The 13667-nt window shown below is 28.4% G+C and overlaps 1 protein-coding gene across 4 annotated transcripts; it reads left to right on the forward strand.

The window, feature by feature from the left end:
• Positions 1 to 2597: 2597 nt before the first annotated feature.
• LOC145840256 (uncharacterized) lies at positions 2598 to 13262 on the forward strand. 4 transcript variants are annotated; one of them, XM_082947446.1, is made up of 17 exons: positions 2598 to 2735; positions 3139 to 3352; positions 5116 to 5297; positions 6042 to 6193; positions 6382 to 6550; positions 6677 to 6780; positions 6924 to 7146; positions 8188 to 8384; positions 8633 to 8720; positions 9124 to 9252; positions 9364 to 9507; positions 9681 to 9807; positions 10012 to 10154; positions 10538 to 10609; positions 11325 to 11394; positions 12377 to 12992; positions 13055 to 13262. In XM_082947446.1, exons 1-16 carry the CDS (start codon positions 2654 to 2656, stop codon positions 12897 to 12899), a joined length of 2619 nt encoding a protein of 872 aa, XP_082803572.1. In that variant the 5' UTR covers positions 2598 to 2653; the 3' UTR covers positions 12900 to 12992; positions 13055 to 13262. The 4 variants fall into 4 exon arrangements, with proteins under 4 accessions (XP_082803572.1, XP_082803574.1, XP_082803575.1 ...); XM_082947448.1 differs by having other exon boundaries at positions 8236 to 8384; XM_082947447.1 differs by having other exon boundaries at positions 2599 to 2735; positions 3142 to 3352.
• Positions 13263 to 13667: the final 405 nt, after the last annotated feature.

The raw sequence follows: 13667 nt of genomic DNA on the forward strand, positions 1-13667 counted from the left end.
GGCAGGTGAGCAAATTACGAATTATGTTCAGTTCGTGATGCGGGAAGGGGAACGTGACAAATGGGCGAAATCACAGAAGCGAGACTGCTGCTTAGCAACCGGTTGTTTGGATCGGTAATCCCGCAAGCATTGTTGGGTAATCCCTGAGCTGACCAATCGCCCATAAACACGACTTAAATGTTGCAATCTTCCAATAGCAGACGGCAATCTTCCTTGCACTAGATGCAGTTTGAAATAAGTCGTGGGGCTTGATTTTCTTCGTTATTCACAAAAATTAAGTAATAACTTTGTTTTTTATTATTAACTTACTTATTGTAGCTTTGTACGAAAACTTTATAGAGCCATTACTACTTGTGCTTATAATTAAAAGTTCTTTTTTATAAGTTTATTTAAAATTTACTTTGAAATTTTTTAAAGCTATCTTAGTTTTCATAACTTGTATTTTCCTAAGTATAAGTCCATTAAATCTGCACAACACAGGTGTAATCGTTTAGTATATTTAACTGGTAGAAGGCATAACAAAAAAAATTTTTTTTTTATATAGAGTGTAATATAAAATAAAAGAATGTTCCTCTAAAATGAAAAAAAGTTATAATAACGTTTAAACTTCTGACAAATAACTTTTAGTTTACTTTATTTTCCTCTGCTCTATTTAAACCTAAAAATTCACAAAAAAAAAACTAACTTTGCAATACTTTATATTTTCCTATTAAAATCAGCACTTCCTCAGCATACATTAGTTAAATCAACTACAGTTTGAAATAAGTCTGAAAGCGGTAGACAATGAAAAATTATAATTGGAAATTTTTAAGGTTGTTTTTAGCTGCTTTTATTGTAAACAAAATAAACATAAAATATACAAACATAGAATTACTACAAAATAGCTTCTCAAAACTGTTAAAAACAAAAGTTATGACATTATAAGTGTAAGTCAGATCATTAAAAAATTGTTTTGTACAAGCAATGTTGTGTTCAAACCATTAATCAATAAGTCAACTTAAACTTTTAATTTTAATAAAAAGTTACTAATAAACATAAAAATTGTACACTATATCTTAACTTCAGTCTTATCGACGACAAAATTTTATCCGCACTGTGGTGCACTTGGTTTTGAAATGATGCAAACAAACAGAAGAAGGCGTCGAGCTTCAATTTCGTTCTGTACCAATTTGGCGCTTTTTGTCGTTGTGGGCAGCCGCAGGAACCGACTTGAAAGAGTTGGGCTTCCTTCCAATCGATTACCGCCCACCCCTTAGTGTGACCTACAATTAGTTAGCTGCTAGCAGAAAAGTATTTTTAATTGAAAGCTTTGTTTAAAGCAATAAGAGACTTGTAATTTTTTTATGGCGATGTGTGTTGACTTTTAAAGCGAATTTTGTTTATTTTGCAATAAGAAGCAAGGAAATAATAGCGCCTGTCAATCAGAATTAAAGTAAGAGAAAATTAACTAGACGGCTTTCCTTCACTTTTTAATCACATGTCTGTTTAAATAAATCTAAGGGGACAAATAAATCTTTATATTAAAATGATGGCTTTCAAATAATCTTCAAAGTACACTTTAAGATCTAACACAGTGTTTAAGCTGATAAGTATTACTGATGCGATAAAATGTGAAAGACATTATCAACAAGCAATTTATCGAAAGTTTGATTAATGTAAAGCTTAAGATTTTTATCGGATGCCTTTCGCTTCATTTCTTAAAACACGAAACTGATTTTTGTTGGTCTTTGCTTGATTGCACGCTTCACTAAGATCTTTTCGACCGAAAAATATCCATTGACGACAAATTACACATCAAGTAATAAATAAAGAATGCGCTTTTATTTTCAATCTGTTATAATGTATGAAGTCAGCTTAATTACTTAATATTTGATTAATATAAAAATAAAAATTCGGCGAAAAACAACATAATTATAAGTCTTACATTTATTATTAATAAAAACAGTTTGACAATATTGTTAATATTTACAATTTGTATGAAAAAAAAACCGTAATATTGTTTTGCTGACTTAACATATCTTAAAATAAAAACAATTCAAAATTAAAACTTTACCGCTAGAAAACTTAAAATTAGTGTTTTAAATGTGTCATTAATGTTTAACTGATGTCCCCAAGACTACTCCTTCATCGCAAATAGTAATTTTTCAATAAGCACTTACCTCTGTGTTTACCCGATACAAAAGAACTTACAATGTTTATATGGCAGTTAATTTTACACCTTTTACAAAGCAATATAGCTCACTAAAAAAGTCTAGTCGCTCCGCACACAATTAATGCTAGCAAACAAAATACACAAGAGTTTCACGGCCAAGACACATAGGCACTACGTAGTGCGTTTAGGAGAAAGGAAAATGTATGAGCTCTCAGAACAGTTTGAACATTAAATTCACTTTGTAGCAACCGCTACTGCTCAAGTACAATCGAAACTTTAGAGTAGTTGAAATTTTTTTAACTATATTTTTAGGTTTTGTTTGTTTTTAGCTAGAAAAAGAATAAATCTCAGAATTATCAAATTTTTTATTATATTAAAGCAGTCACTTTTTTTTTACTATTCGTTTGAGTTTAAATGTAAAACTAATTGTGTATTTTTTTACTTTAGTTTTTTATCAATATTTGTGTGTACACATGAAAGTTACATATGTAAACAAAACTAATGAAGAGTTCAAACAAATTTATCTATATTACTTATCTTTGGATACTTTTCATGCAGTCTTCAAAGTCTGAACATTTAAACTGTAAGTTTTTTTTAAAGCTATTAATGTTTTTAAATCATTTTAATTTTCGTTTAATTTGAAACAAAATAGTTAAGTTAAGTAGAGAACTTTGTAAACAAATTTAGAACATTTTAATACTCAAGTAAAAAGTAAAAATTACAAAGCTTATATAACGATGACAAACCGCGGTAACAGTCAACTTTTCATTGCTCTTAACCGACGCACGTGTTTGCACTCACATTAAGATTGCAAGTAGACGCGTTTTCATATGAAGGTTTTGTAAGAATTTTTTAAGCCGCATGCCAATATATATACGTGTGGTTTGTATTTTTTATTTCCTTTTTTCAACACTTTATTTTTTCTATTTGGATAAACTAAAATTAGTAAATGTAGTTTAATATAGTAAAATTTACACGCTTTAAAGCAGATGAAGAGTGTGAAAAATCACATGTCAGCGGTTTGAGTTGCACGTTGCCATGCAACTACTGCATGCATGCCTGCCTGTGGAAATTGTGGGATGAAAATTTAGACGACATAAACACCACCATAACTTGCCACTGGAACAAAATACCCAACGTTGCAAACTACTCTCTTTTTCTAGCCAAAGAATTAGACGACTTGAAAAGGCTGCCTGAATGGTTAGATAATAAATTTTTTTGTTTTTAAGTCGAGCTCGAAAGAGTTTGACATGAATTGTTTTGCTTTGTTTTATATCTAAGACAAAATTTCGTAAAATTTTTGTTTACTTTTGATAAAAATTCTGCAGTATCAGTAATTTTTTAGTTTTACTTGTCCAAATTTTTCATTTAAAGCGTCTTTTAACCTTTTATGGTAGAAATAAATTTATTTTTTTAAATGTACTTAAAGCGTTTTTAAGTAAATTTAAAGTTTTTAAACGCATGAAAAAACTACAGAAAAATTCAAATTATTCAGTTTATTGGTTTGAACAAGATATTGTTTATTTTACAATAAAAATAATCAATTTGATTTAGACCTATTAGACAAGCATTCTTATAGTTAGTACAAACAAATTTTCATAACTTCAAAGTATTTAGTGTAGTTGCTAAAAAATTATGAACAAATACTATTTATAAAAAAACATATTTATTCTTACACTGAATGGCAAAAAAATATATCTAAATAAAATACAGCTTTAGTACGCCTCTTCCTTTGTTTGCTGTGGAGAAAAAAATCGATATGTTTCAACTGATAGAGAATTTATTCCAGAAACTCACAGAATTCTAAATTTGCTTGAAAAAACTGTTAAATCTCTTTAAACAAACAAGGCATTGAATATTAGCAATCTTTATTTTATACGCTATAACTTGATTTAGTTAAATTAGTTGACTATGAGTTAGTTAAATTTTATCAGCAACAAAAAATAAAATATTGAGGTAGTAAAATGACGGAGAATAAATTAATCTGCTGGGTATTGAACTATTCAATAACCTCTAAAAATTTAAACCTTTATTTTTTATTTTGTTTTTTTTTTTGATTGTATATTTTATTTGTTAAAGTTTGCAAAACAGCAATGTTTAAATTTTATAAAACTGTATTAAAACAAAACCAATTAATAACTAAATAAGTTTTAATATTGATTAAAGTCTAGTAATGTAATAGATATTAAAAACGAAAGTTACAAGGAATTCACAAACGTTACACAAAGTAAGTATTGTTAAATATTGAGTATAGAAAGCTTTTAATCACCAACAAAATATTTAACAAACAAAACATTTTTATATTTCAATTTATTAAGAGTATATTTTAAACTATTAAAAGTTGCGCACACATAATAGTGTTCTTTAGGTTTTTAAAACTAAAAAATATAAAAAAACAAAGGTTTATAACTTATATATTGATTGAATTTAGTTTATCAAATAATCTTGAAGACAAAAAAAAATACAAGGGATTTAAAATTTTTACACTTCGTAAATGCTGTTAAAAGTTTAAAGCTCATATCCATTAAAAATGCACGTCAAAAAATATCAGTTTTTATGTTACTTGCTATATTTAAATTTCTGAAATTTTAAGCAATAACTTTTGTTTTTCTACTAAACTTTTAGGACTTTTTGAAAAACAAAGGTTTCATTACACATTTACAACTCAACTGAAAAAAAAACAATATTTTTAATACTACTTTTATGCTAATAAATTCACTCAATTCTTTAAAACACGTTACTAAAACAATATTCGGAACTAACTAGAAATCAATTTTAAGAATATTCTCTAACGAATAACCTTTAGATGTAAAAACATGCTAGTTGATACAACGTTTTAATTGGACAGGTAGGAACATCAAGCTCAATTAACCAAAAACAACATAAATAGAACACTAAAGTGAAATTTTAAACAAAATACACATGCGTCACACATTGCTTTTTACTAAACTTATAATGTTCAGCGTGAAACAAGTGAAATGTGATGATGAAAAGTGCGTGGGCAGCATTAGTCTGATGAAGAGCGATCCGAAGTGCAGTTTGTATTTGGACCATGACAGCACCCTTCACCACATGGTGGCCGTCCGACCTTTGAGTCCGAGAAGGTTGTGCCCAACTACCATCAAGTACGACCCTTGCAAATTCGGTAAGATTTTTTTTCGGTTATGTTTATCAAAAGTGTATTAAATGTTTGACTATTTAATTTATACAACTTCCTATAAAAAAGTAAACATTTATTCTAAAACTTTTTTTACATTAGTTTATAGATTGTAAAGAATATAAGAGTACTTTATTTTTATAAGCAAGTTAAAGTAGAGTATGTATTGTTGTTTCATTGTGCTTTTGTATCTACGTAGATGATTTATCTCCTTACAGTAAAGTTTGTAGATATGGATTTAAATTTAAAGTTGTAAAAACTTGATAGCTTAAAATAAATAAAGAGAGTACTATTTCTTTCGAAGCTCCTAGATTTAAGTTACAGTATAGGTTTTGGAGGATATAAAATACTTTTAACGTCCAAGTTTGTTCACCTTAGCAAAAATTATACCAGTTTTTTGATAGCATTAACTTGTTATGTCAAGCTGATTTATATTAAGCATGTTTTTTCTTCTCCTTATACTTAAAAACAATTAAGTCTGCAATATTAAAAAGTCTTGTTTTTATCTAGCTCGCAATAGTTAAAGTAAATAAACGGTGTACAGCTCGATGACTGAAAAGTTTTTATATACTTCACGTAATTTTACTATAGTTTTGAGCTTCTACTAGTTTATAGTACTTTATAAATTATTTATCTATCAACATTTTAAATATATTATAGATTTACAACACTTTGTTTTAACTAATTGATTTGAGTAAGCATTTAATTTTTTTTTTATAAAACCATTCAAAGTCGATCAAAAGCCACCTGATGTATCTTTAACAAGTCTCAACGCGACAAAAGTCAGAGTGAACATCAGTTTGCCGAAATGCACTGCTGAAGCGTGGAAGAATGGCAAGGCTACTTACTTCTGGTATTTCGTTACTTACTGGAAGTCCACGCAGGTAAGTCTTTTTAACATGTTCGAGTGTGTTTTTTATTCAAACTTGACTTAAAACAGTTATCTTTAAAATTAAAATTTTTTTTTTAGTATATGTTTTATATAATTATTTTAAATGCTTTTTACTAACTGTTTTTCCTTTAAAACATTAGTAGACAATCATAAAGCTTTCATATACTTTTTACACTACAGGGAGATACAACTAGCAACACGCGACAAGCAAAAGGGAAGCACAACACCACAGTTGACTTGAACCTCGACGAGGCGTCTCTGTACTACATACGGGTCACTTATTCCAACTACATACACGACGAAGGGCCGGTTTTGCACAGCAAGCACGCGCAAGTTCACCACTTGACAGGTATTTCAAACATGCTCAATTTGCAACTTCAAACTTTTATTTACTTTTGCGAGCAAACACAAGACTGCGCTTGTGTAAATTTGCTCAACCGTCGCAAGGTTATTTATAACTTTGATATTTACATAGCTCCGGTCACCGCGCTGGATGAAAAACCGTTTCGACCGTTTGTCAATGCAACCTGCTTGCATTCACATGCTGGCAAGGGACAAAAGCTGTTGTTAAGTTGGAAGGTAAAAAACTTAATTACTTTTTATATAAACATTTTTGTTAAGGTATAACTTCTAGATTCTCCTAATACTTTGTTAACCCGAATAATAAGTTCATACTAATAAAATTTTGTAATACTAACTAATACTTAATAAAAAACCAACAGAAAAGCGGCATAATTGAAGAGTACCTGGTATCGCTCAATAAAACAAACAAATTAACGAAACGGGAAATCATTAAAGCAAAAACAACAAACAATTATATCACAGTTGAAAGTTATTTACCAAGAGAAAGTGTAATTAATGTTACAGTAAAAAGCTCGAACCAAGCTGGAGTTTCTTTGCCTGAATCTCAAATTATCGACTTTGACGTTTGCGCCATATCTCAAAGTTGGTTTGAAGAAAAATTGTTTTGTATTCTTTTTAAACAAAATAAAAGCCTACATCTAACAATTCATTTTTAAGAGCTTTATCAGATGTAAATTGAAACCTTTATATTTCATTTTTTGTTTATGAAACTTAATCTAGAAATATGAGAGTAATCTAGAATGATATTCACATAAAGTTAGCTCATCTAAATCAAAACGAAATAAAAATAAAATCTCAGGTTTGTAGTTTCAAATAATCTTAATACAATTGTTAAAAAATGTCTAAACTTTTTTGTTTTTGTCAAACTTACAGCTTTTTTAATTGATAAGTTTTTTTAAAAGCTTCGCTTTAAGAAACCATGTGTAACTAAAATAGTGACCCATTATGTTGATAGGGTTATATATAATGTATTAGGTTTAAATATTCACTAGTTATTAAACACTGCTAAAAGTTAAGAATTCAAAGTGCTAAAATGTTTTTGCTAAAGTATGAACTATTGCGTTTAGTAAAGTATAGAAAGTATGTTTTAAGTATTTCAATCTGAATACTAATCTGTTTGTACTCCAGGTTAATTAAATATACACGTAAAGTATTTATTCCAGCACACGGCTAAACTCCTAATAGCAAGTATAAAACAGCATTTCAGCTTTTATAGGTTGAATTTGTTCACAGTTTATTATTTTATTACGCCTAAAGTTGATATTCTCCCATCAGTTTTTATTCAAGTTTATTAATTTTGCGTATATTACTCTGCGTATATAGTCCTGAGCATGAACTTAAACTGTTCTGGTGTGCGACTTGATAACCGAAAGGTTTTTGTAAACCAGGTCCATGGACCTAACCTTTTGAGCGTGTTTTTTGTCGTTTTAATATTGCTTAATAGTTTTTGACTAAATTTTAAACACAAGTTATAAAATCTTTGCTAATTTAAATTTATTTTAAAATACAAAGCTTATTACTTACACTATTACATTACACATAACTAGTAAACTAATTTAGAACATTTTTGTTCAGTTTTTAACAAACTAAACTATTTCAAATCTTTTAAAACTTTAAATGCAGGTTTTGTCATTAAAGAATGTAGCATTAAGAAAATTATAAAAAATGCAGCTTTTTTGTATTGGAAAGCTTCTGTGAAAAAACCCGATAATTACCTTGTTAATGTTAAAGACACCAACAAGAACTCATCGAAAGATATTTTCGTAAACTCAAATAGTTTTGAAAAGTCCATCAAAAACGAAACAATTAACTACTTGGAGGTATCTTTATTTAAATTTTACATTAGAAAAGTACCAAAAAAATTTGATATATGAAAAATAGATAATAAAAGTTGTTGAAATTCTTTATTAATGAAAGAATTTAGATTTGTAGTTTTTTTAATAAAGCAAAGTAATTTTAAATTTGTAGTCATATTAAATACTTTATCTGTAAACTTTTGACGTAATTAAACTTTCAAAACGCAAGATGTAATGAGATAAAATATAGTGTAACTAATTTAACTAAACAGGATTGCGCGGTTTATCAAATTAGTATTTACTCACAAGTTCATAATCAATTAGTAAATCCATGCCAATTGAAGTATATGCAGCTTAAAAGTTTGTTTTGGTTTTTAATATTTATAAATGAGAATTTCAAATTTATACTTATAAAAATATTTTTTGACTAAACAACCATTCAGATAAATAAACGTAGACTTTTAAAATATTAATTATGACTATAACACTAATCACTTTAACTTAAATATTGAAACTTTAAAATTTTCCTTGATATTTGGTTTACTATGCATTTCTTACCATATTCCTACTAAACATTTAAAATAAACAATAATGCAACTAACTGCTTTAAATAAGTAACTGAGTTTTAAATCCGAATTAAATAGCTTGTAAACAAGCAAACTTTCCTTCTAAAGTGTTTAGTTGCTAGTTTATATTTAAATAACTGCTCAAGCAAAGGAAAACAAATTTAAAATTAAAAATAAATTCCGATTTAATTTATTAGGTTCTGTACAAATAGAATTTAGTGAAGTTTTTGGAAACAGCACCAAAGTTTTAATCACAGATCAAAAATTGTCTTTTCAATCAGGGTATGAGTATTTTTACAAGGAAATAAATGAACAAGAAAATAAAAGTTAGCTGATTTTCGATGGATAACCATTAGTTAAACATAACGACAAACTTGTTTTTGCATCAATGTTTTTAAATATTTACTCAAAGCTAAAAGAAGCAATTGTTATTTCAGACAGCATAAGGCAAGTGACAAGTAAAATTTTCACCATATATGATTTGAAGCCTAATACAACGTATCAATTAAAAATAAGGCAGAATTACATGAACATACAGCAAGGAAATTACACTGTGTACAATTTCACCACAAAAATAACAGGTCGGAATAAAAAACAATAAAGTTTTGTTTCTTTTATGAACAAACTAAACGGTTTTTATACCTAAAAACTATAAAAGTTTGGTTAAAAAACTTTTAAAAAGTTTTTGACGAAATCTACAAATAAAAACTTTACTTAGAAATAAACTTGATGTAAAGTATTATTAATTTCATAGCTCCCGAAGATGCACCAGTATTTTATTTCAACAAAACAAGCGGAGAAAATTTGTACGAAATTAGTTGGTATGCGCACGCCAAAAACAACAGAAAAGTTTCATTGTACAAAATGAAAATTACGAACAAGTAGTTGTTTTCTCTTTTTTCATAAAAAATGTAACATATTTTTTTTATTAAACTAAAAACTTTTTTATTTCAACTAAAAACAGTTTAGTTTGATAAAATTAGTAGTTCATACATGAACAACTTTTTCTCAAGAAGCTAGTTTTTCAATATGATTTTAAAAGAAAACAAAGCTTTAGTAATAAAACCTACTTATAATTAATACAGTTATTTGAGGAACGACTTCAAAGGTAAAAATTGCACTAAGAAAGATAATTCCACGACGCTGTGTTTCTTTTACCAGCCAACATACAGATCCTATTTCAATTTATCCGACACTGCTGGAGTGCAATTGTCAGCTTGCAATACCGGTTAGCTCTATTATTACGTCATAATTACATAAAGAATCTTAATGTAGTCGATAACTATTATTTTTTATAAATGTCCTCTTAATATTTCAGTTGGTTTTAATTTCTTAAGAAAAATTGTATTAAATGTTTACTTACATACAAGTTACATACATGTTAAATGTTTCATAAAAATTTAATAAACTTAGTAAAACTAAATATGTTTCAAAATATAAATCTAAATAAACTTTTTTTTATTTAAGTTTTAGTGTTTTATTAATTAATTAAATTTCACAACTTTAAATGCAAACATCTAGCATTTATAAAAATATTCGTAGTTGCTTGCGATTTGTTAACTATTTTATAAATTAGCTGTTTTTGTAAAAAACAACTTATTAATAACTCAGATGGAAATAAAGTGTTGTGCTCAAAATGGTCAGAGTTTAAATTGGCCCCCCGGGATTACAACGTGGGATTACGTAAGTTCAAGCGTAGTTCAAATTAATATCCCTTTCATTTATTATTCAACGTCGTAAAAGTTTAATTTTAATCTTAACTTTTCAAAACATATTCTTTTTACTTGTAAGCTGCAAGAATATTTTTACATAAAATGCGCAATTATACACACAGTAAATTGATTATTTCTGAAGCTTTCAAGTGAAATTATCGCGGAAGTCTAATGCGTTGTTTCAGACTGCAGCAGCAGCTTGCATTAAATTTGCGTGCAATTTTAACAATTTTCGCACGCTTGTAATTTAATTTAAATTTTAAATGCTTGCATTAAAAAGCGAAATGTTTTTTTGTCAGAGTGAACATTTAAAAAATTATTCAAACTACTTCTTTTTTTTCTGTGTTATAGTTAAGATATGTTGAGTTCTATCAAGTATTTTTTACCTCTTGACTTTATACTCGTTGTGGAGTTTTTTAGAGAAGTTATTTTTTTTCTTTTAATTAAGTTAAAGCTTTATAATTATTTGTAGATTAAAACAGTTTTGTTATTTATATAGTTTTTTTAAATAATATAAAAAAATAAATTTATTTATAAATCCTAAATAAATTTAACTCAAAAAAAAAAAACGAGAAAACAATTTTTTAAAGTCCTTAATTAATAAAATTGCAGTAAAGTATTCTTGATATTTGAAAAATTAATTAAAACAATTTTCGTTCTTTTTTATATTTTTAATATTTATATAGATAAAGCTGTATGGATAATTCCATTGATGATTCTGACTGCTCTTATTCTTTTTGTCTGCTTCAAAACTAAGTTAGTTTGTAGGAGACAGTGACAACTTTAAAATTCACTTAACAATTGGTGCATTATAAATGAAAAAGAAACTTTTTTTAAGAGTTTAAGATTTTAACCGGCCTAGATAGTTCAAGGGAAATTTTTTAGTTTAAAATAAAGGGTTTCAAAGTTAGTGCAAACGCCAACAGTTTTTTAGAAACTTTCTAATTTACAAATCAAAATGTAGGTCAGTAAAAAAATCACACCAGCAATTAATGCACATCATTGATAAAAGCCGCCTTTTTATTAGGTGAAATTTCTCTTGCATGATTTATAAAGCTGAAGTGGCTCGAAAGCAATTTGCAGCTTTGCGGCGGCTTTTTGCGTGAAATTTTTTGTTTCTATTGTCGCTCATTTGTACATTTTCTACTTGTAGCAATTTTGTACTCAAAAAACTCCAATTAAAGTGAAAAGGCAATTTTAACTTTACAACTGCCCATGCATTTTTAACCGTTTCAAATTTTAATTTACTTTTTTTTTTTGCCCTAAGCTTGCCCTAAACTATATATAGTTTACGAGTTATATGTTTTGTATAATTTAGAAATAGGTATGCAACGTTTTGGTCGGCCAATCAGATGTGGAAAAACTTAGCACTTGGCGGGCCAGAGCATTTAAATTTTATTTAATTCACAAAGATGCTAAACTATCAAATTCGTTTTGATAACTTGCTAACTCAATATGATCTTTTTCATTACTTCTAGTGTAAGTTAGCTCCCGAAATATTGTGTACCTAGGAAATTCTGAGTTTCATTTCAAATCCAAGAGTATCTATTGAAAATTTTAAAATTACGTTTAGCGGGTCGAACATACACGCTAGCGGTCTGCAATGTTACCTTTCGCGCAACGGATTCAACTTAATTTTTTTAAACATCGGCGAACAGTCATTATCACTTTGCGGGCCGTACGTTGCTCACCCCTAGTTTAGAACAATTTTTAAAAATATATTCAAATTAAACAACAGAAGGGAGACGAGAGGGAACGTCGAGCCGAAGATCAGCAGCGAAGTTATGGAAAGTATCAGGTTCACCCAACTGGAACAAAACCAGCACAAATGTCAACCGACCAATGAAAACATCGAAACGCTAGACGAATGGCGGGAAAACCTAAAGAAGAAGGAAATTGAACCGGCAGCCAATCAGAAGCCGCCGTCTTACGTCATTGCCTCCGAGATTCCAAGCGTGAAAACAGCCGAGTTTGTCGATTTGATGACGTCATCGGAGTATCGCAGATTTGATGTCGTCATTGACGGAAATGAGAGCGATTACGTGAGGAGGACGGGAGAAAGAGGGTCGGATGACGACGACTTCCGGTTGATAATAAACGATGAAAGAGTCGATAAAAAAGAAGTCAGGACACCTGAGGTTGCAGTTTTGCAGCCGACAGATTGTTACCTGAAAAGTTTTGATCAGTTGGGTCGCAGTGGTGAGGAGAAAATGCTGCTGAATGACGTCAACGCCTACGTAGGTGAAGATGTTTTTCGGTAGCGGAAATTTCAATTTGATGAAAAAGTTAGAGTGATCTCGCTTGCTAGCTAGCGGTAAAAAAAATAGGATAGAAGAGATATCAGTGCTTATCGAGTGAGTTATTATTAGATTTCATTTATCTTGAAAATTGTTGTTTTGACATTTTTATGTTTCAGGTTCGGACCAAAGAGGAGGGCTTTTAATAGAGAACGGGCGTTTGAATTAGCTTCTCTTTAACACTTACTTTAGATTTTCACATAGTTCAATTCATATATAATAAGGAGTCTCGAAAATTATTAGCCATTAATAAAAAATAATAGCAGTGTATAAATTTGCAAAGATTATTTTAAAACTACTCAAATATATGCTTTATCTGCTTTAATTAACGAAACTAAATATAGTTTATACTAAAATTAAAATATATTTTTGTTAACAAACTAAAACTAACAGTTAATTTTTGTTTCCATATTAATGAGTCAATAAAATTAACAAATCCTAAAGAATTGTAATAAATTATGTTTATTTGTTACTTTGAAATGTTTACAGTAAGTTAGGTTGTTTAAAGTTGGTTACAAATTTTAGTTGTAAAATTTTTTAAATAGTTTAGTCATTGACTATTAAATTCTGTGTAAAAATTTGTATTTTTCTTAAAACCTTAGTTTAACATACTTTTTGCACATTACATACTTATTTTCATGTTATACTGTGAAAAATTAATTTAAATTTACAAAAATATAATTTTTTCAACAAGCTTTAAAGTTTGCTTTTTTCATTACTTATGCAAACCAG

Source organism: Thalia democratica, chromosome 7 (assembly GCF_965202585.1).
Source record: "Thalia democratica chromosome 7, ktThaDemo2.hap1.1, whole genome shotgun sequence".
Lineage (NCBI taxonomy): Eukaryota > Metazoa > Chordata > Thaliacea > Salpida > Salpidae > Thalia > Thalia democratica.

Bases quoted from the DNA above. Each gene is read 5' to 3' on its own strand.
- LOC145840256 (XM_082947446.1), top strand. From the start codon at position 2,654: ATGAAGAGTTCAAACAAATTTATCTATATTACTTATCTTTGGATACTT. The intron at 3,353-5,115 runs GTTAGATAATAA...TATAATGTTCAG, and splicing joins TTGAAAAGGCTGCCTGAATG to CGTGAAACAAGTGAAATGTG. The intron at 6,194-6,381 runs GTAAGTCTTTTT...TTTACACTACAG, and splicing joins CTTACTGGAAGTCCACGCAG to GGAGATACAACTAGCAACAC.